General features: G+C 41.2%; 1 protein-coding gene across 7 annotated transcripts in view; it reads right to left on the bottom strand.

The window, feature by feature from the left end:
- The window catches only part of plcg2 (phospholipase C, gamma 2), a 94,798-nt gene that overhangs the window by 38,810 nt on the left and 32,790 nt on the right, over positions 1-23,198 (bottom strand). For all 7 annotated transcript variants that reach the window (XM_077596527.1, XM_077596523.1, XM_077596521.1 and 4 more), the window contains 7 exons: positions 18,436-18,537; positions 18,207-18,325; positions 14,532-14,617; positions 14,331-14,448; positions 7,508-7,676; positions 7,323-7,418; positions 4,848-4,934 (listed from right to left, as the gene is read on the bottom strand). In XM_077596527.1, coding sequence (XP_077452653.1) covers positions 4,848-4,934; positions 7,323-7,418; positions 7,508-7,676; positions 14,331-14,448; positions 14,532-14,617; positions 18,207-18,325; positions 18,436-18,537 — 777 coding nt within the window. The remainder of the gene's footprint in view (positions 1-4,847; positions 4,935-7,322; positions 7,419-7,507; positions 7,677-14,330; positions 14,449-14,531; positions 14,618-18,206; positions 18,326-18,435; positions 18,538-23,198) is intronic.

Below are 23,198 nucleotides of genomic sequence, written 5' to 3'. Positions count from 1 at the left end.
TGAAGCCGATCACTCCGCTCGGCGCGCACAGTCCTCCGCTGCTCTCAGCATAGAACTGAATGAGGCGCTATGATCCGTGATCCAGCCTGTGTCTGTAGCCATTTCCGCGAGTGAAACTGAAACTTAACAGTAAGTGCGTTAACATGACACTTGAGAAATTCAGAGAACTGCCGTAATCCAATACGATCGGAGAGCGAAAGTGCACATGCGCCACAGACCCGCGCGACTGAAAGTTAAAGTTCAACCCGAGACTCATTCCAAGTGGAAACACATATTACAGAGCCCCAGAGATGTCTTTTTCAAAGCCTGCCGTGAAGAGAAAGGTCGGTGAAGAGCACAGACAGTTTCAAGAAAAGTGGGGAGTTCAATATTTCTTTGTTGAGCACAGGGGCACCCCGACGTGTCTCATTTGCACTGAAAAAGTTGCGGTGCACAAGGAATACAACTTGAAACGTCATTATACTACAAGACATGCTGAGGAGTACGAAAAATACCAGGGAGATGAGAGAGCCAACCAGGTTGCCAGTCTAAAAACACATCTTCTGAGGCAACAGGATGTCTTCAAGAAGGCTACCAAAGACAGTAATGCAGCAGTCGAAGCTAGCTACGCCGTTTGTGAGTTGATTGCTAAAGCAGGAAAGCCATTCACAGAAGGTCAATTTATCAAAAAGTGCATATTACAGGCTGCACATTTTGTCTGTCCAGAAAAGAAGTCAGTTCAACCACATCAGCCTTTCTGCCAACACCGTGGCAGAGCGCATTTCTGACCTGTCAAGTGACATTTATGATCAACTGTGTGAGATAGCACAATGTTTCAGTGTATATTCAGTGGCTCTTGATGAGACCACAGACATCACAGACACTGCCCAGCTCGCAATATATGTCCGTGGTGTTGATGACAATTTTGAAGTGATGGAGGAGTTTCTCACAGTAATTCCAATGCATGGCAGACCACCGCTAAGGAAATATTTCACCAGCTGTGTTTGCCATGGAAGAGCTTTGTTGGAATAACAACCGATGGAGCCCCATCAATGACAGGGAGGAAGAATGGACTGGTAGCACTTGTTCAAAAAAAACTGGAAGAGGAGGGTGTGGAGGAGGCCATAGCTCTGCACTGCATTATCCATCAGCAGGCCCTTTGCAGCAGATGCCTGAAGTTTGACAATGTGATGTCTCTCGTTGTGAAATGCATCAACCAAATCAGATCCAGGGGCTTAAAGCACAGAAGGTTCCATGCTTTTTTAGAGGAAATGGAGTCAGAATATGGGGATGTGCTCTACTTCACTGAGGTTTATTTCATTATTTTTTGTTAAAAAATAAAGATATTTGATAACGTTGGAATGTTTTATCAGCGCTTTTCTTGTGGAAATCCTGATGCGGCCCAGTCTCACCCAGACTCTGCCTCTTGCGGCCCCCAGGTAAATTGAGTTTGAGACCCCTGGGTTAGACGTTTAATTGAAGTGAATTGAGACTGCGGTCTCAGATGCGGGTGCAATGTCTGCATTTTGCCCATACACAAGGCACTACGGCTCGATGGGCACAAGATCACAGTAGTGCTAGCATGAAACCACTTGCAAACCATGGACTCATATTTGCTGTGGTGCTTCAATGCAACTTGATTTCCATGTACATTCCTATTGGTACGTGCTCTTTCTTTGCACCCCCTTTCTCGGCAGGCCTTTTCCTCTATATACAAGTAGCGCGTCGGCAAATCAAGCTGTCAGGATCATACACCGATATCTACAGAATTTTGAATTTAGCGTATACACAACGAACGCGCACCGATAGATTGGGCGCCCCGGCAATTTTAGAGAAAATTTTCAGTGGCCCACAGGCCTGAAAATATGGTAACTTACATAGTTTCTTTTAAAGGCCCCCTATCTTGTTTGGGCATAATTTACTGAGTTCAATAGATTGGACATTGCAAACCCACAACCCATAGTCTTTTTATTTGTAAAAAAAAAAGGCGTTAAAACTGTTTTAATCTCATGTTGTTGTTGGTAAAAATACTACAGTATTACTACCAAGTGACATCACAAATCCTGGTTTCAATTTTAGATTAATCATTCATTTTCTGTACCGCTTATCCTCACGAAGGTCGCAGGGGGTGCTGGAGCCTATCGCAGCTGACTTCGAGCACCAGGCGGGAGACACCCTGAATTGGTGGCCAGCCATTCGCAGGGCACGAGGAGACACACACCTATTCACGCTCACACTCATAACTATGGGCAATTTAGAGTGTTCACCAGCCTATCATACATGTTCTTGGAATGTGGGAGGAAACCGGAATACCACGAGAAATTCCACGCAAGCCTGGGAGAACATGCAAATTCCACACAGGAGGACCGTCCTGGGATCGAACCCACGACCCCAGAACCGTGAACTAACACCTCACCCGCCCGGCCGCCAATTTAAGTTCTCATCTCGGCTCATTTTCTGTACCGCTTTATCCTCATTAGGGTCGCGGGGGGTGCTGGAGCCGATCTCAATTGTCTCCGGGCCAGATGCGGGGGACACCCTGAATCGGTGGCCAGCAAATCGCAGCGCACAAGGAGACGGACAACCATTCACTCTCACACTCATACCTAGGGGCAATCAGCCTCCTATGCATGTCTTTGGAATATGGGAGGAAACCGGAGTACCCGGAGAAAACCCACGCAGGCCCGGGGAGAACATGCAAACTCCACACAGGTGGACCAACCTGGACTTGAACCCAGGACTCCAGCGCTGTGAGGCCGAAGCGCTAACCACTCGCTGCACCGGGCCGCCGCCAAATTTAAATGATAAATTAATAAATTTTCAATTGCCAGGTTTGCTCGTAAAGTCGAAAGTCGTAAATTTAAGATGTTTACTGATACGATGAAATGTTTGCAAGACTCATGACTAACTTTTAATTTTGTATTTCACGTTAAAACCAATAAGAAATTGTCTACATCCCATATTTATTGAGGCAACGTCCTCTGCTGGCTCATTTACTCTTGTGACATCATCGTTTCTAAGAAAGCTTATTGCAACATTATGTAAATGATTTTTTTGTACAATTTGAATACTTAAGGATCCGTGTGAGTCTTGATCGTTTATTTTTCAACACTCATTGACAGGATTCTATCATTTAATCAGGGTGTAAAAATCCGTGAAAAAGTAGTCTTCTTAAGTCGAATATTTAGTAAATTACGTAGATCAGTTGTTTGTTCAAGGTAACTCTGGCAACAGTTTTCTGTATTAGATCATCAATGTTTTGTTTAGAGTCCAATATATGTTTTCAAAGTAGTCATACCTCTACTCACGAATGCCTCTAGGTGCGAAATTTCTAGGTTACAAAAGCTTTTTATATGCAAATGAGTGATTCGAGATAAGAAAAATATCCAAGTTATGAAAACCCCCAAAAAGTACATGCATTCCTTATCCGTTATTTTATTTTGAAAATATTGTTGCGGCTGCATTGATTCTCGCTTTAGAAGCTCACTCCATATACTGGGCTCTTAGTGGCTATCTCACAACAACCGTCCATTTTCTTTAACTCATTGTCTGTTTAAACCTATTTATGGTAGGGGAAGCTGTGGCCTTCGGTGGGAAATTGTGTCGCAGGGGCAGGCAATGGGTCAGTAAAGGCCATTGACGAGTTAGTTGGTCGATGTGCACCAACACGGACACATGAGTAAATGCAACGCTCGGCAATACACGAGGAATTCAACCAGAAGGCAGCAGAGGAGGAAGCAGCCACCATTGCAACAGCACAAATCAGAAAAAAACGGGGGAGAAATGAACTTTCCGACTTCGTGGAAAAACCTCCGGAACGAACTCTCAACGGAGCATGAGTAAATGCAACGCTCGGCAATACTCGAGGAATTCAACGAGAAGGCAGCCGAGAAGGCAGCCGAGAAGGAAACCGCCACCATCGCAATAGTCAGAAAAAAACGGGGGAGAAACGAACATTCCGACTTCGTGGATAAAACATCCTTGAAAGTGTTCACGAGTCATGCCCACTTTGACGACATTTGTCTTGTGCATTTTAGAAACATTATTAAAAGTCGTCAAAGGCAAACGTCTTTGTATAGTTTTTTTCCAAAATGTTCGTTAACCAGCACTGCCGAAGCAGGTAAGAACCAGTAGTCACTTATAAAATAGGTGTAAAATAAGATTTCAAAGAAATCATAAATCGTTAATGCTTGTTGTTGACTAATATTGTTGTTTGAATTTTTAGTGTTGTCTTTATTAAATGTGCATTCATGGTTGTGTACAATCTCAATGTTGCATCCCAATAGCTTTTTCTTATTCCCATGCGTTTCAACACGGGTAGATTTTGTATATATATACATGTTATTCATTTTGTGACATTAATAAATAATTCTGTGATCATTTTCTCTCATTTTTGCGTGTTTCTCACACCTTTCTTACAAAATTGGGACATGTTGTCAAATTTTAAAGGGTTTAGTTGCTAGTTCTGCGAGGACCATGGAACGAATTAGAAAATTTTCAAGTTACGAAAAAAGTTCAAGAACCAATTAATCTCATAAGTAGAGGTATGACTGTAACTGTATAACTCCTAGCGGCTGAGTGGTTAGCATGCCGGCCTCACAATTGTGGGGAAATTCAGGTCGGTCCACTAGTGTGGAGTTGTTGCATGTTCTCCCCGGGTTCTCTGGTTTCCTCCCAGATTCCAAAATCATGCATGGTAGGCTGATTGGAGTGAGTGTGAATGGGTGCCCTGCGATCGGCTGGACATTAATTCAGGGTGTCCCCGCCTCCAGCCTGAAGTCAGCTGGGACAGGCTTCAGCACCCCCCGCGACCCTAGTGAGTAATAAGCGGTTCAGAAAATGAATGAATGAATATATCACTCCTCTACCTTCCTGAGATCTTCCTTTTCCTCCTCATACTCCTCTGCGTAGTACAGCATGTCATCAGAAATCACACAGTAGTGTTTGTTCCAGCGCTGAAAAAAAAACGTGCAAAAGTTGTGTTCATAACTTAATGATTTCAAGTTAATTGTATTGGTTGGTACAGTTTACACTCATCCTTACAGTAGAGGTGGGCACCTATTCCAAAAAGGGCCTCAGTGGATCGTGGCCTTTGCTCCAACCGTAGCCGCACAGTTTTTAGTCCACAGAATAAAAACATGAACCCATTGTAGCCCTCTAGATTAATTGCCCTCCCCTGCCTTAAAGCAATGATTCCCAAAGTGTGGTATGACAACCAATGTTTGTACACAGGCTTCGTGTGGATGTATTTATTCATTTTCTGAACCGCTTTATCCTTACTAGGGTCGCGGGGGGCACTGGAGCCCATCCCAGCTGACTGGGGAAACCCTGTATCGGTGGCCAGCCGATCGCAGGGCACAAGGAGGAGACAGACAACCATTCACGCACACACTCGTACCTAGGGGCAATTTAGGGGGTGTCCAATCAGCCTACAATGCATGTTTTTGGAATGTGGGAGGAAACCAAAGTACCTGGAGAAAACCCATGCAGGTCTGGGGAGAACATCCAAACTCCACACAGGTGGATTGATCTGGATTTCAACCCAGGACCCCAGAGCTGTGAGGCCGACGTGCTAACTGCTGGGCCACCCTGTGACACACTGTACGTCTTATTAAAGTGGTTTCAGTCGTTCTTTTCAATTCAGTACGTACATTACATTTACACATTACAGGGACTGGAGAATTATTAGGAAACTTGTATTTTTGAGGATTAATTTTATTATTGAACAACAACCATGTTCTTAGTGAACCCAAAAGGCTCATTAATATCAAAGCCGAATATTTTGGGGAGTTAAAGTGGAGATTTTTTAGATTAAGCTATTTTAGGAGGATGCCTGTGTGTGCATGTGACTATTACTATACATAATTATTGGGTAATTTAACAAAAAATAAATATATACCCATTTCAATTATTTATTTTCATTAGGGAAACCAATATAACAGTGCAACAATCCAAATATACATTTCTGACATTCAAACATGCCATCCATGGATTCTGTCAGTGTTTTGATCTGTTCACGATCAACATTGTGTGCAGCATCAGCCACAATTTTCGCTTCTCCTTTCTTGGTATCACTCGTTAGATTCATTTATGCCGCAATGTCATGCTACGTCTTTAGCATAACTAGGAACGTCACGTTTTCGGTCACTGTCATCATGTCTAATTTTTTCTTGGGCTCATTGGATGCCTTAAATGGCCCAGGACGCTAAGGACACATTTTTAAAAGTGACCCAAAATCCAAACAAAGCTGGAATAGGCTCGGTGTTGTCTTTCTCCACAGGTGATGTGTGTGATGCTTATGTGTGATGTGCGGCCTTTTATATTACTCGCCGCGTCATTCTTCTTCTACTGTGACATATCGCTTGTTCTTCAGCCCTGAATTCTGCCATTTTCATCCCATGTTCCACTTGAGAGTTTCAGCGCAAATTTTGACATTTTTATGAACTTTTTATCCTTAATATAAAAAACTGTGATGTACTGAAGCTGCAAATGTTGAAGCCACAATGTGTTGAAGGATGACAGTATGGAACTCCAAAGCACTAACAGCCTCGCCATCTTGTCGTTCAGTACAGAGAGGCATTCTTTCTGCTTCAATAGAGTAGCGATGCTAATAGGTGGGTTTGCCTTGCACTATTAGTCAACCGCGCACCACTTTCTAAACGTCTGTTTTTCGGCCTGCTTATTCATTTCATTCGCACCAATAATTTTAAATAAAGAACTCTGTGACGTCAAGCGGCGGTCAAAAGAGAGATGTTGTGGAAGGCTCCAAGTGGAAGTCAAGAAGGCTGCAATATTAGCGGTACAATTTTAAAATAAAATAACGGATACAGGCCGCCCCAGTAGATAAGTGGATTGCGTGTCGGCTTGACAGCTCTGGGGTCCTGGGTTCGAAACCAGGTCGGTCCACCTGTGTGGCGTTTGCATGTTCTCCCCGGGCCTGGATGTGTCTGTTCCGTGTACTCCAGTTTCCTCCCACATTCCAAAAACATGCATGGTAGGCTGGTTGGACACTGTAAATTACCCCTAGGTATGAGTGTGATCATGAATGGTTGTCTGTATCCTCGTGCCCTGAGATTGTCTGGCCACCGATTCAGGGTGTCCCCAGCCTCATGCCCGAAAAATCAGCTGGGATTGGCTCCAGCATCCACCAAAACCTAATCCCTAAACCTAATCACCCTGTTGTAAATCTTTTAATTATAGGAGTAAAATGTAAATTTTGCTTTCAGTGTGTATAGGCTTGTGGTATTGAGTTTTTAGTGGGTGTTTTGTGTATTGACTTTGTATTGACTTGTTTTTTCCCCACTGTGTGCATTTTAGAGCAGTTTGATAGAACTCAAAAGTACCTGGTTGACAGGGTCCCACATTTCTAAGTCACCCTGTTTCTGCCATGTCCTGAAGTCTTTACAGGTTTCCACGCCATCAACACTAAGCTTCTTGTGCTGCACATGGAACATTATCCACATGATTTTATCGTAATAAAAAATATTGAGAAAAACTTCAATCACCCCCTCTCACACACACACTGTACTTTAAGAATAATTTTGCCCTTCAGGTGTGTTGGTGATGGTAGCTGCTCAGCCATGTGCTCCATTGGCTCAAGTAGCAATTTTTCACCAAACACTTCTCTGAAGATGCGGGCCATATGACGTTGCTGCTCAACTGGACAATGCTCTTCTATTGACAGGATTACTGGATACCTAGGAAAGACCATAGAGGTTGATCAAATATTCATTACTTTTCAGCACCGCTTATGCATTTTAGGATCACATGGTGCTGGAGCCTATCCCATTAGACTTCAGGCGAAAGGCACACTACACTCTAAACTACCAACCATTTACATTCACATTTGATCCCACTCTGCCACTTAGTGGCAATTGATCCCACGCTGCCCACACTTTAGAATGGCAAATGAACAACTACACCATCACTGACCTGATTAATTATTCAGATGTCTAAATCTATTTTGAAAGTCAAACCTCTTGTTAGAGATTGGTGTCACCCGTCCCTGTGATTACCCATTGAGTTCACCGGTCGTTTCCCCGCCCCTGGTGTATCTCTTGCTTGCTGTCTCTTGTGTGACCCAGGTGTTTCTAAGTGTCTCGTCAACCCATGTCTGTTTATCTAAACCCTGTGCGTTTGTCAGTCCTTGTCGGATCGTCTGCGTTTGTCATTCTCATGCCCATGTCTTGTGATCCTCGTTTCCCCGCCTCCCCTGCGTCAGGTTTGATTCTGTTATTTGATTTTGAAGTCTTTGTTATTTTTTTGAGTAGGTTGCCACAATTATTAAAGTTTTTGTTAGTGCTCTCTACTCCCTGTCTTTGCCTGCTTTCTTACGCTTCACCATCCACAAAACCTGACACCTCTCTGTGAACAATAGATTTCGAATGGACAACAATGTGATGTAAGTCTTATTATGTCATTATGCATCTACATGCTGCAGGCCCACTCATCTTAGGAGAGCTGACTAAATAAACACTCATTCATTTGCAAAGTCTCATGCCACTAGCTGAACTCAAGGGAGCGTACCAATCATTTAATTTTATTTTGGGAGGAATAGATTAATACAATGGTACCTCTACTTATTAATGCTTTTACATAAGACATATTCAGGTTACGAAGAGCTTTTATGAGAGACATTTTGTTCCAAGATTTGAAAAATAGTCCAAGTTACAAAATGTCAAGCAAAATCTAAAATGATTGAATTTTCATCTCTCACATTTCTGCATCACCTTTGCTTCAGTATTTTGAATGACGAGAAAAGCTTTACTGATTTTTCTCTTAACTTGAAAAAAATGATCGCCCAAATTCGTCACAGAGTTGTTTTTTGAGTTTTTCTGGGTGTGCCTTACAAAATTTGAAGTTGTTAACTTGTGTGTTTACGTGTGTCTTTAGGTATTAAAATCAATTAGGTTTGAATGTTGAGGTTGTATTTGCTAGCTGTTCTTGAATGCACCGCAAGAATGAGACATACGGAAAAGCAGGATGAAATGATTTTGATTTTGTTTTTGTTTGGGTGTTGTTGTGGCGTCGGCTACGGCGGACAGTTGTCGTGTTGTGTTCTTCAAATTCCAAAATAAAGTACTAAAAAACAGAGAAATCTGGCGACTTCTTTGTTGATTTCACTGTGTTTACTCTGCTGCCACTCGCAATTCCACCTGATTTGAAAATGTCTCTGCATTGGTCATTCACCTAAATGGCTTAATAAATATTTTTCTTATATTAACGTTCTTTTTGCATACATAAATACATTTGCATATTTCATACAAATTAGGGATACATTTTTCATGATTAAACCATTTAAGGGTTAGTATTAATCATGGAATGAATTATGATAATTCAATGTAAAATATGCCTCTACTTAAAAAACTTGTGCAAGCACTTCTGCAAGTCATTTTGTAAGTCGAGGTACCACTGTGTACATACTGTGATCCTCCACCACTTTGTGACTTCAACCTTCGCGGCTTCACTACATCGGGGATTTTTCCCTAAGTATATAAAAAGTTCATAAAATGTCAGAATCCACGCTTAAACTCGCAAGCGGAAGACAGATGGAAAATGGTGGTGAAAAATCGCGTAAATCAGGGCCTCGCTTCTTTTTCGGTGCTGGAATGGTTGGCACTCGGCGACAAAGAAGTGATAAGCGAGATGCACTTGGTCTTGCCATTTCTTGTTTAGTTGCAAGTGAATTTCGCATCGCGCACGTCACCTGTGGAGAAAGCATCACAGTACTCGTAAAGAAGGCATACAGAGGCTATATTTCCTTAGAGTACTCAGGAAAGAGCAACCGAACCCCAAACTGCAGAGGGTTATCAACACAGCCCAAAGATCATCAACTGCCCCCTACATCTCCTGTTCACCATCTACGAATCCCGGTGCCTAGAAAGGGCAACGAGCGTCATAAAAGACAATAAACATCCCGGCTTCCACCTCTTCAACCTGTTGCCCTCTGGCAGGTGCTACAAGTCCTTAACAGCCAAGACAAACAGACTCAAGGACAGTTTCTTCCCTATCCCTTCCCAAGACCCATCACCACACTCAACTTTAGTTCTGCATCGAGGACCTAATCAAGACTTACTGCTAACCACTTTAGTCACTTTGTACCTACTTATTTATCTCATCTCATCTCATTTTCTGAACCGCTTTATCCTCATTAGGGTCGCGGGGGGTGCTGGAGCCAATCTCAGTTGTCTCCGTGCCAGAGGCGGGGGACAGAACCGGTGGCCAGCCGATCGCAGGGCACAAGGAGACGGACAACCATGCACACTCACACCCATACCTAAGGGCATTTTAGAGTGCTGAATCAGCCTACCATGCATGTTTTTGGAATGTGGGAGGAAACCGGAGTACCCGGAGGAAACCGGAGTACCCGGAGGAAACCTACGCAAGCCCGGGGAGAACATGCAAACACCACACAGGTGGACCAACCTGGACTTGAACCCAGGACCCCAGATCTGTGAGGCCAACGCGCTAACCACTCGCGCAATGGGCCGCCCACTACATATTTAAGTGACCAATTATTCATGTTGACTACTACTTATTTATTGATTAGTTATTTATATTCTTTATTGATTATTTATCTGTTTGTTTGTTGTTGTTATTTGTACACGTCCCTACTTACAGTGGGGGAAATAAGTATTTAGTCAACCACCAATTGTGCAAGTTCTCCTACTTGAAAAGATTAGAGAGGCCTGCAATTGTCAACATGGGTAAACCTCAACCATGAGAAACAGAATGTGGAAAAAAACAGATAATCACATTGTTTGATTTTTAAAGAATTTATTTCAAAATTAAAGTGGAAAATAAGTATTTGCTCATCTACAAACAAGCAAGATTTCTGGCTGTCAAAGAGGTCTTTCTTCTAACGAGGTCTAATGAGGTCTCCACTCGTTACCTGTATTAATAGCATTTGTTTTAACTCATTAATGGTATAAAAGACACCTGTCCACAACCTCAGTCTCTCACACTCCAAACTCCACTATGGCCAAGACCAAAGAGCTGTCAAAGGACACCAGAGACAAAATTGTAGATGTGCACCCGGCTGGGAAGACTGAATCTGCAATAGGTAAAATGGTATAAAAAAAAATCAACTGTGGGAGCAATTATTAGAAAATGGAAGACATACAAGACCACTGGCATTCTCTCTCGATCTGGGATCTGGGCTCCATGCAAGATCTCACCCCGTGGTGTCAAAACGATAACAAGAACGGTGAGCAATGAATAAATTTGTTCACCGGATGGAAGAGTTCTGCCGATTCAAAGCAGGGGTATTTTCGTTACAAATTTATTCATTCATTGCAATTGGGTCAGGTAACGCTGTAAAGTGCACCACCCTGGGCCCGGTTCTGATGTCTAAAAATCCCCAGTATTTGTATTTAATCATTAAACGCTGTTTTCGGCTGGATTTGACCGAATTTGAGAGCATTTTGAGCCGTTTGGCGAATGGACGTATATGGACGTTTTTTGCCTCCATCGCGACATTTTACCGAGGAATACACTTCCCTGGGCTCGGTTCTAGTGTCCAAAGAGCTCCAGTATTTGTATTTGATCATTAGATTCTGTTTTAGGATGGATTTGACCCGATTGCTGTCATTTTATGGCTCGGTTCTGCTACATCTGCCCGCCCAAGAGTGCTTATTCCCGGGCTGCCATGCCCGCCCAAGAGTGCTTATTCCCGGGCTGCCATGCCCGCCCAAGAGTGCTTATTCCCGGGCTGCCATGCCCGCCCAAGAGTGCTTATTCCCGGGCTGCCATGCCCGCCCAAGAGTGCTTATTCCCGGGCTGCCATTGACGGTAGACTAATAAATTGAGAGTGATGAGCGCCAAAGGGAAATGAATCATTGATTTTTACTATAATTTGGACAACGCCGCCGTTGAGGCCGGATTAAAAATCATAACGGGCCCGCGGGCCGAGGTTGAAAAACTTGTACACACACGATCCGGGGCGGGGCGAGCGCGCGAATCCCGTTTCGGCGAAACCTCCGTTCGGCCAAACGTCCATTCGGTGACCTGTCCGTCTGTCAAACGTCCGTCGACGAAACGTCTTTCGGCGAATCATCCGAGTACCGCAGTGCGGTCATTTATTTCAAAAGAGAGAAAAGATCGACAGATAAAATGCTAAACAAAATGTATTTTTGATGCCCATGAATGAAATTCAAGGAAAAAAAACAATATCTTGCATAAAACGTGAAAAAAAACTCACTTGCGCCTGCCAATGCTCGCCATCTTACCGTAGTTAAACGTGCTCTGACTGGCCAGACGCGAGTAGCCTTGATAGATGTGTTCGTAGTGTTCACCATGTCAGCTCATCCCAATAGTTGTTAAGGCTGATCAAAGGTCTTGTGGTCGATCATTAAAATATCAGCCTTGATACCTGGGTAATGTTTATCTCATGCTATTATTGCACCTAGAGACTTGGTGAAAAGTAGACCGCTACGGACATACTTCCTGGATTGAATTTGTATACGTGCAGGCAACACCCTTTCGGAACACAGAAAGAAAAGATTTTGAAGGTTTAGCTGCATGATTGTACATTTGTTATTATAAATAAAACGAAATTTCACTTTGATTTTTTTGGTTTAATTTCTTGTTCGAAAGTGAAAACTATTGCAGTAATATGAACAATCGAAAGAATAGATATTTCAATATTAGAAGCAATATGGCTGCCACATCTTAACCTTCTGGTAAGAAAATTGTAATTCTGTCATTAAAAAGCATCAGATTCTCATCAAGATAGACTTATTTCTTTTTTCGAATTGAATAATTTGATATTTTGCATTTAGAAAGACAGGCATATTAACTTCCTCATGATATTTACCCAAATAGTGTGCAATCCAGCAGTATCTCAGAAATACCATGTGCGATTATTTTTCTTAAGATTTTCCCTTCAAAGTAAAACATTTGTACTCCCTATTAAAACCATGAATATGGAGGTGAAAATTGTGAATCAGGTGACGTCATATATGCAAGAAATTACAAAATTCAACGATTTTAAGGCAATTTTAAGGGTGCGGATTATACGCGGAGGCGGCTTAATTGCGAGAAAATACGGTACTTATTATGTGTTAGGTTTATCCAATGTTAGGTTTATCTTTAGGTATTTCCAAATTCAGCTTTGAATAAAAAAGGCATCTGTAGTCACATCACCATTTAATTCTTGCAAGAAGAGAATACATCCACCCGCTCGTCCGGTCAAGATTATTCTGTCGAGCGGCATTATGTCCTGCCCATTTAAGGCCTCAAATCAAAACAATTACAAGGTTATCGATTCGATCCAATTGCGTAAGCAAGAAACAAAACAATTCCATAATCAAGCAAACCTAGCGTCAAACCTAGCGATAGCCATCCGCTGAATCAACAACAATTTAAGCGTCCTTCACAGATCTTCATTGCGAACCTGTATCTGGGGAAAGGGTTGAGGCGTATCTTCCAGTAATCAGTCCTCGGAGCAAGGACTCAGTGTATTGTTAAGTCATTGCGAACTTGTATCTCTAGCTGGAGCCAGCTGTCCTGGAGAGCGACCTTGGAGTAAGCGTTTGTCTTCGTTGAAAGCACATATTAATTCTAACTCTAACATAAAAGCGATCAACACATATATATGTATATATATATATATATATATATATATATATATATATATATTGTTTAATATAGTTACACATTTAGGATGAGCATTACTATTCCTAATAAGCAAATATATTGATTAATATAGTAAGCATGTATATTATAAGGCTTTATATTCATTGCAAACACATTTATAATAATGATTACTCCAACATTCCCCCCTATATTATAAATTTGCACATGATCCCCCTAATAAAACTTCAAACACATTTATAATAATGATTACTCCAACATTATGTTGACTATGTATTTATTTATTATTTATTTGTCTGTTTGTTGTTGTTATTTGTGCACTTCATGGTGAATTTTTAAATCTCATACAATAACGTATTCAATGCAATTCAATTCAATTTGGTGCATTTTCAAGGCATTTTATCTTGCAAACCCGATTAAGGGACATGAAAGAGGATAACAAATAATATTAATTAATTCGGACAGGGACCTGCAAGGACTGTATTATTAAGGCAAAAGCTTCAAGATCGTACTGAAAAAGTAACATTTATGTGGCGGCCCGGCGAATGAGTTGTTTTCTCCAGTTACTCTGGTTTTCTCCTTCATTCCAAAAAACATGCATGGTAGGCTGGTTGAACACTAAATTGGCCCTAGATATGAATGTGAGCATTAATGGTTGTGTCTCCTCGTGCCCTGCGATTGGCTTCAGGACCCCCTGCAGCCCTTGTGAGGATAAAGCGGTTGAGAAAATGAATAAATAAAATTTATGTCACACTTACTCCGAGGATACAAAAGCATGCTGATTGATGACTTTAACCACGTCTTCAAACTTGATTTTGGTAGTCCTAGTCCAACCATGATAAATGATTGGCTCTCCAGGTCCTTCCCAGCAATCCACTGTATTTAACACAAAAACATATCACATTTGTAGTGTAACTTTTATATGGAAGAGTCAAAGTCAAAGTATTGAATATACTGACTTTCAACACAGCGACATCCTAGGCGCAGACACCGTACATAAGCCTCCGTGGAGGACTCGCTACGAAGTTGATCACCTGTCAGGTAGCTAAAAAAAAACAAAAACTGCCTTGAAACTAAAATACAAACACGGGGAAAAAATGCCCGGACCTAAAAAACAAAAATAAGGAAACGAACGCTACAACTGAAACAAGGAAATAAATTATAAAACTTTTTTTCCCCAGATTTATTTATTTATTTTTATATTAGTGAATCTTTGACTTGATCATTTTGGGTACTCTCCCCAAATTTGCCAAGTATAATTGCTTTATTAGTTGACACATTTGGTTGAGGAGGTTAAACCAAGTATTAAATTCAAAGATTCACATACTGAGATGGGACATTATTTTCAGTAAGAACGATGATTCACATACCGTATTTATCGCATATAAGCCACTTCTGTCGGGCAAAAAAATGATGACTGAATCGAGGGTACGGCTTATATGCGCATAAAACATGACATGCAAAAAACCTGCAAGTTGACTGCGCCGTGACACTATGACGTCACGACAAAATGGCGCTGTTGCGTGCTCAGTGACGTCATGACGCAAGCGAAGGCCGACACGGTCATTTATTTCAAAATAGAGAAAAGATAAACAGACAAAACGCTAAACAAAATTAATTTTGACGTCCATCAATGAAATTCAAGGAAAAACGTACGTATCTTGCATAAAACGTGAAAAAACTCACGTTCCCATCACTGCTCGCTCTGGGCACAGCCATCTTACCTAGGTCCCGGGCAGCCATCTTACATAGCGCGCTGACGTCTAAACCTAGTTAAAGGTGCTCTGACTGGCCAGACGCAATTAGCCTTGATTTTGAAATAAAACAAAATTCCACTTTGATTTTTTTTCGTTGTATTTCTTGTTGGAAAGTTTTCGAGTAATATGAACCATAGAAAGAATTGAGCTATTTTGACATTAGAAGCAATATGGCTGCCACAACATCTTAAACTTCTGGTAAGAAAATTGTAATATCTGTTATTAAAAAGCATTAGGTTCTCATCTTATTTCTTTTTTCAAATTGAATAATTTGATATTTTGCATTTTCAAAGACAGGCATATTAACTTCATTATGATATTGACCCTAATAATGTGCTTTTGATTCATAGAGTATCTCAGAAATACCATTTGTGATGATTTTTCATAAGATTTTCCTTTCGAAGTAACACATTCGTACTCCCTATTAAAACCATGAATATGGAGGTGAAAATGGGAATCAGGGGGGTGGCTTATACGCGATAAATTGTAAAATTCAAAAATTTTCAAGGGAATTTTCAGGGTGCGGCTTATACGCACGTTCGGCTTATATACGAGTAAATACGGTAATTTACCAATAAGCTCGACAAGGCCAGCATGTTTATCTCTAAACATTCATTCTTTTTCTTAACCACTTATCCTCACAGGGTTCTGGAGCATATCCCAGCTGAATACGGGCACCAAGCGAGGGACACCTTGTAACGGTGGCCAGTCAATCGCAGGGCACAAGAAGAACAATCATTCACGCTCAAACTCATACCCAGGGGCAAATTAGAGTATTCGACCAGCCTACCTACACTGCATGTTTTTGGGATGTGGGAGGAAACTGGAGTACACAGAAAAATCCCATGCAAGCTCGGGGACAACATGCAAACTACACACAGTGATGACTAACCTCAGAACTGTGAGGCCAACGCTCTAACCACTCAGCCGCTGTCTAAACAAATTCAATATATTTTTGAGAATTATATTTGAGAAGTGTAAAACTGAAATAAATTGTAAAACTTGCCTGGCAGCCTGAGCTGTAAAAATACACTGTACAGGGGTACCTTTACATACGAGTGCCCCAAAATAAGAGCAATTTGAGATACGAGTAAAATTTTGAGCAAATATTTATCTTGAGATACAAGACAAATTTTGATATACGAGCAGTCAATGGACGCGAGAGGCTGCTCATAAGAACATCATGGGCACTGTCTCTCTCCCCGCAACTCCCTCGTGTAATGTCTCTCTGGTCGCAACTCCCTCGTGTAATGTCTCTCTGGTCGCAACTCCCTCGTGTAATGTCTCTACGAGCACTGGGCGGAGCGTTGCAGTTTTTTCCCTGTTAGTCAGTGCGAATGGCGTATATACTAATTCTCGTTGGCAAGTGGTCGTGCATTATCCTATTGTGAGGACATTTGTGTGCATCATTTTCGGAATATTTTGAAGGGAATACAAAAGCAAACAACCCTCGATAGGTTGCATCTGAAAGTCAGGGTGGAGGCGGGGCAAATAGAGCCAACCCGGGCGAAGAAAGGTATCAACATTTAAAACAAAATTAGAAAGGTTAGATTAAACTTATTTTTGAGTGTAACTGCTTCGTAATACAAGTTCATTTAAATTTGTTTATGTTAAGAGCGCGTTGGCATGTAAAAAGTCCACCCTCCCAGTCGCTCTCTCCCTTCCGCAAAATCCGTCTAATTTTAGTATACAGACGCTCCCCTACTTACGAACATTCGAGTTACGAACAACGGTACATACGAACATGTCTGCAAATTGCGTTTATGTCGAAAAATGTTTGTAAGTTCGATTTTGTATTGCGCACCTTTTTCCGAGTAGTGCTTCTTTCCGCCGCTAATACCGACGCCTGGCGCTGTGAGAGCTCAGCTCACCCGGCATCCACCTTCCTCTGCCCAGTTCGTTGCAGTGCGGAAGTACGTGAACGTATGTCCAGTGCGCAAAGAACCTTTTTCATTTTTATCATTAAATATCTCGTGCATCCATTATTCAATATGATTGGTGAAAAGCGAAAGGCTTCTATTGAGGGAGGTGCAAGGAAGAGGTAAGCCATTTCATTAGAAATGAGTGGCAATAATAACGAAGCTTGATGCGCGTGAGAAAGTGGTGAGCGTTGCATACAACTTGAATCGTTCGACCGTCAGTACCATTTATAAACATAAAGATCGAGCAGCAGGACCCAAATATTGAACGTTGCACAAAGTTTGCAAATCAATTGAATGATGCCATTCAGTGCTACCGCATCATTTATGATGAAAAAAGAAAACTGCAATCGTCATTAGATAGCTTCTTTCGGCCAGTTTCTAGTAAATCTCTCTCTCTAATGTATGTATACAGTACTGTATGTATTCTCTCCATTTTAGTAAATGTTTTTTTTCAGTACAAACCAATGTGTGTAAACTTATACAAGCCCTAAACATACAAATGCACTTATATAAACCTTCAATATACTTATATAGGCCTTAAACATAAATTATAATACAAAATATAGCACTGAGCAACTTACGAACAAATTCAACTTATGAACAATCGCTCGGAACCTAACTCGTTCGTAAGTAGGGGAGCGTCTGTACTATTAAACACATTTTAGTTCTATTAAACCACTAGTTATTTGTTACTTTATTAATAGACGGCGAATTAGAACAAATAAAAATGTTTTTCCAATCCAATTTCCTGTTTTTGGTGTTTTTTCAGAGGGTTGGAACGAATTAATTCTTTTTTAGTTCATTTCTATGGCAAACGTTCGTTTGAGTTACGAGAAAATCGACATACGAGCTCAGTCCCAGAACGCATTAAGCTCGTATCTCGAGGTACCACTGTACAAAAATGAAAACTCCACAGTCTCTTTTTTTGATTGAATTAGGAGAGTGACATACTGACGTGTTGTGTGATGAATTGATCCAGTAATGAGACATAGGGTTGTTCATGTCTTGGTTGTTGATCTCTGATAATTTATCATCCCACACAGAATTCTCCTTGGAGAAGAGGAAGCTGAGAAACTAGGAAAAACATTAAGAAAGGTCACATGCAAGACTTCATATAACTTGCATATCAGTAAAGGGCATTTTAAAAATAAATGAAACCGTATTAGCTGTATTAAAGTTAATACCTCGCTGACAGTGAACTCCGGGTCATTGGTTTTTCTCATTGTGTCATCAATGAACGTGGTCATCAACTCTCTAACTTTATTGAGATCGCTAGCCCAAGACTCCTTTAGGAATAGAAAGCAAAACACATACTGCATTCCATTTCATATGTTATTCAGCAGAGTTCAGTCTTAATGAGAGACTACATTAATGCTGTGTATGTTGACCTCACACTCGACTCTTCTCTTGGTCGAAAACAAGTCAAGATACTTAACTCCTCTGTTTGGAGAATGGTTCTCATTCGCAACCCTATTTTGACAAAACACCATGGTCTGTGACCTGAAAGCGCTTACTCTGGTTACAACATTAAAACTTGGCTGGAAACCACATTGGTAAGTCCAGATTTGATGAAACCAAAAACACAATACAGTCGTATCTCTACTTACGAAATTACCGTATTTACTCGCATATAAGCCGCTTTTGTTGGACAAAAAATGATGACTGAATCCAGGGTACAGCTTATTTGCGCATAAAAACACGACATTTACGAAACTGTAAGTTGATGACGCGATGATGTCATGCGCCCGATACGGTCATTTATTTCAAAATAGAGAAAAGATAAACACATAAAACGTTAAACAAAAGGTATTTTGACGTCTATGAATATAATTCAAGGGAAAAAAACTTATCTTGCATAAAATGTGAAAAAACTCCCGTTCCGTCACTGCTCGCTCTGGGCATGGCCATCTTACTGTAGTTAAACGTCCTCAGGCTGGCCAGACGCGAGTACACTTACTTGTGTCTGCTATTGCTCACTCGGGGCGCCACCATCTTACCGTAGGTACATGTTCTGACCATAGCGTTTACCATGTCAGCACATCATAATAGTTACGGCTGATCGAAGGTCTTGCGGTCGATTGTTAAAATATAAACCTTTATACCTGTGTAATGTGTATGCTATTATTGCACCCAGAGACTCGGTGAACACTAGGTATAGCGCTATGGGCAGATTTCCTGGTTGTGCTTCTGTTACTTCCTTTTTGAATTTTTCTACGTGCAAACAACAGCCTCCCTTTCGGAACACAGAAAGGAAACGATTGTACATTTGTGATTATTCAATCAAACAAAATTCCGCTTTGATTTTTCTCAAAAGTCGTCTCAAAAAGGACTGACATTTGCACACTGCACAACATGCAAGTGCGATTTCAGCGTGACACATGTTGGAATTACGCATGTAGGACCAAAACACAAAGATAAACGTATTTTCATTATGCTGTACTTTTTCAATAGTTTGCAAAAACACAATATTTCAATTAATGTAAAAACATGATAATAACAGTTTGATTTAAATTGTCCTATGCTTATTTTTTTATATTTTATATACATTTTACATGAATCACATTCACTCCGGATATACTCCGTAAATGGGACAAGGGTACTCCTGAAATGGGGTTGACGAAGGTTGGCAGCTCTGCATTATCCATGTTTCAAGATTATCTCATGTACTTTTGACCGCCGTTCGTCGTCGCAAAGTTCTGACGGTGTTTTTTGTTTGAGTTTTTCCAAGTGCGGATAAAGCAGCTGTTTTTATCCTCATGCTTCCCAAGAAAATTACCAGTGCGAATGAAAAGAATTGGTCAGGGAGGAGGACAACGAGCAGTTGGTCGAGTGGCATAAAAGCGAACTCTCTAGAGTTAATGGAAGAATCGGCAATACTGGAGGATGAGGAGGAAGCAGCAAACATTGCAACAGCAAAAATCAAAGAAATGTTGGAGAAATTTCACGAACTTCCTATCTTTGTAGAAAAAATATCGTGTTTACGAGTCGTGCTATCACCCACTTTGACAACATTTGTCTGTTGCATTATAGAAACATTATTAAAGGGGAATTGTCTTTGGATAGATTTTTTTTTGGAAAACGTCCGTCAACCAGCACTGCAGAGGGGCAACTTAAATCCAAACAGGTAAGAAAGAGTAGTGACTAATAAAATGAGTGAAAACTTAAATTCCAATGAAATCATAAAACGTTAATGTTTATTGTTGATTAATGTTGTTAGCGTTGCTGTTTGAATTCTTAATGTTGCGTTTATCAGATGTGTGCTCGTGTTTGTACTCTCTCTGTTGTGTACCGTTAGCTTCCTATTGTTCCTCTGCGTTTCAACGTGGATGGATTTAGTATGCTTGTTATTCATTTTAAAACACTAATAAATAATGTCCTCATAATTTTCCCTCATTTTTGTGTTTTTCACATCCTTCATACAAAATTGGGACATGTGAACCAATTATAAACGGTTTAGTTGGGAGTTGTATGAGGGCCATGGAACGAATTTGAGAATTTACTTCTTAAGTCCTGCTACTTACAAAATTTTCAAGTTACGAAAAAAGTTCTGGAACCAATTAATTTCGTAAGTAGAGGTACAACTGTATTTTGTATATAGCGGAATTGCATTCTCTGTTCATTTTGCTTTGGCACTGAATCTTGTTGTTGTGCGGTCTAATCCATGGAGATGAAATTACATATATCTAGTAGCTTGATAATACGAATTGGCATAATAAAATAATCGATGTCCAGCAAGGTTATTCTCACCATGCGACTTCATACATTCATTCATTTTCTGACCTCAGGGTCACGGGGGTGTTGGAGCCTATCCCAGCTCACTTAAGGCACCAGGCAGGGGACACCCTGAATCAGTGGCCAACCAATCGCGCGGCACAAGGACACAGACAACCATTCATACGCACACTCGTACCTCGGGACAATTTAGAGTGTTCCACCAGCCTACCCTGTATGTTTTTGGAATGTGGGATGTACCCGGAGAAAAGCCATGAAAGCCCAGGGAGAACATGCAAACTCCACACAGTGAGGGCCCTCCTGGGATTGAACCCTCAACCCCAGAACTGTGAGGCATAACCTCTAATCTGCCGAGCTGCCCCGACTTCATAATACGCTACATTAAATCCACTAGTATGCTATTGTGTCCCAGTACAGGAATCATTGCTTATGACTAATGTTCTAACTTCTTTAAAGGAAAGCTAGAACAACCTGGGGGGAAACTCATTTCAGCCACTCGTGTCCACGTTGTTGTTTTTTTGTCCACTACCCAAAACTTGTGACCATAAGAGAGGGTCAGGACATAAATTGACCAGTAAATAAAGTGATCTACCGTATTTTCACAACTATTAGGCGCACATAAGTCTGAAATTTTCTCCAAAATAGACAGGGCGCCTTATAATCCAGTGCGCTTTATAGATGGACCAATACTAAAATTGTTATCATGATAAAATAAAATAAATCCGTCGATAGGACAACTATGGCAAGCAGCCCCCGACTCTACTATTTTCCCCTTAGATAAAGTTCTGCGCAGTGACTGCTGGGATACGTAGTTTTTTTTTGTCAATACACCCACACACGGATTGTGCCCTGCCAATCGGCATCAACACTAGCTAGCTACTATTTGTGAACGAATTGTGGCCTGGCGATCGCCATCAACACAGCTGCGAAGCATGGAAGACAGTCTTGGAATACTAGTTACGCTAGCTACTATTTGTGAACGAATTGTGGCCTGGCGATCGCCATCAACACAGCTGCGAAGCATGGAAGACAGCCTTGGAATAGTTACGCTAGCTACTAGCTAGCTACCATTTGGGAATTAATTGTGGCCCATAGCCTACGAAAACTTCAGCTGTATGTGGGGACTCCACTTTGAAGTTTCTGTTAGAGGTGGGTTCCCGGCTCGTGGCTGTTTCAAATGAGCCACGCGAGTGTCAATGGCTGTTACAGCGCATCTCTCTAGCAGTGTGCCGCGGCAACGCATAGTGTCCTCGACTGTGTGAAGAAGTGTGAAGTTATGTGATATGTGCCATGTTTCATTTATTTTTTTTATTATTATTTTATTAATTTTATTTATGTTTTAGTTGTTATTAATATCCAGCAACTTATAATGGCGTCATTCAAATGAGTACATGACGTCAAAATCCCATTCATCACCTTATTGTGGCCGCCTGGACGAATGTATTAAACTCAGCGTTTTCGATGGACAAATGTTCAATTTGGACACAGATAATGAGGACTTTGATGGTTTTGTGGGTGAAGATGACGTGAGTACATTGTAAAATGGCTAAATAAAGTACAACCGAACTCAGTCTTGCTTCTGTTGCCTTGTTAAAAACGTGTTTTTAGCGTGCGGGTGTAGCGTGCATTTGGTACATGTAGCACCAAATTAATGTGTTCGCCGTTGTAGTAAATATACTACATATATATACAGATATTATTAGTGCAAAGTTATCACAGCCATCAACCTGGGTGTATTGACAAAAGGACTATTTATCCCAGCAGGCACTGCGCACCGGAAATAGCGTCTGTGGCTGCTTTCGTAGACAGCGCTATTACGCTTTGATAATCATCCATAAATAATATACGTATATATGCCATGCCTGGCTTCACGAAAAGTGGCAGGCAGCGCCGGGCTTCTTACGCTACGATTTGTGAATAGATTGATGGAAATGACGGTGACTCTGAGAACGAAGAGAGGGGACCCAGCTTTTTGGAAGGCTCGTTTGGGCAATTGTTTAATTCGGACTCAGAAAATGAGGACTTTGAGGGATTTGTGGGTGATGATGACGTGAGTGAGTTGTAAAATGTCTAAATAAAGTACAACCGAACTCAGTTTTGCTTCCGTTGCCTTTTTAAAACATGTTTTTAGCGTGTGGGTGTAGCGTGCAAGAACTATTTTTCCCAGCAGTCACTGCGCACCGGAACCCGGAAATAGGCTGCTTCCGGTAGCCAG

The sequence above is a fragment of the Stigmatopora argus genome, chromosome 3 (assembly GCF_051989625.1).
Source record: "Stigmatopora argus isolate UIUO_Sarg chromosome 3, RoL_Sarg_1.0, whole genome shotgun sequence".
In the NCBI taxonomy this organism is placed as follows: domain Eukaryota; kingdom Metazoa; phylum Chordata; class Actinopteri; order Syngnathiformes; family Syngnathidae; genus Stigmatopora; species Stigmatopora argus.
The sequence above is the reverse complement of the archived record's forward strand: the minus strand, read 5'-3'. Positions and strand labels throughout refer to the sequence as shown.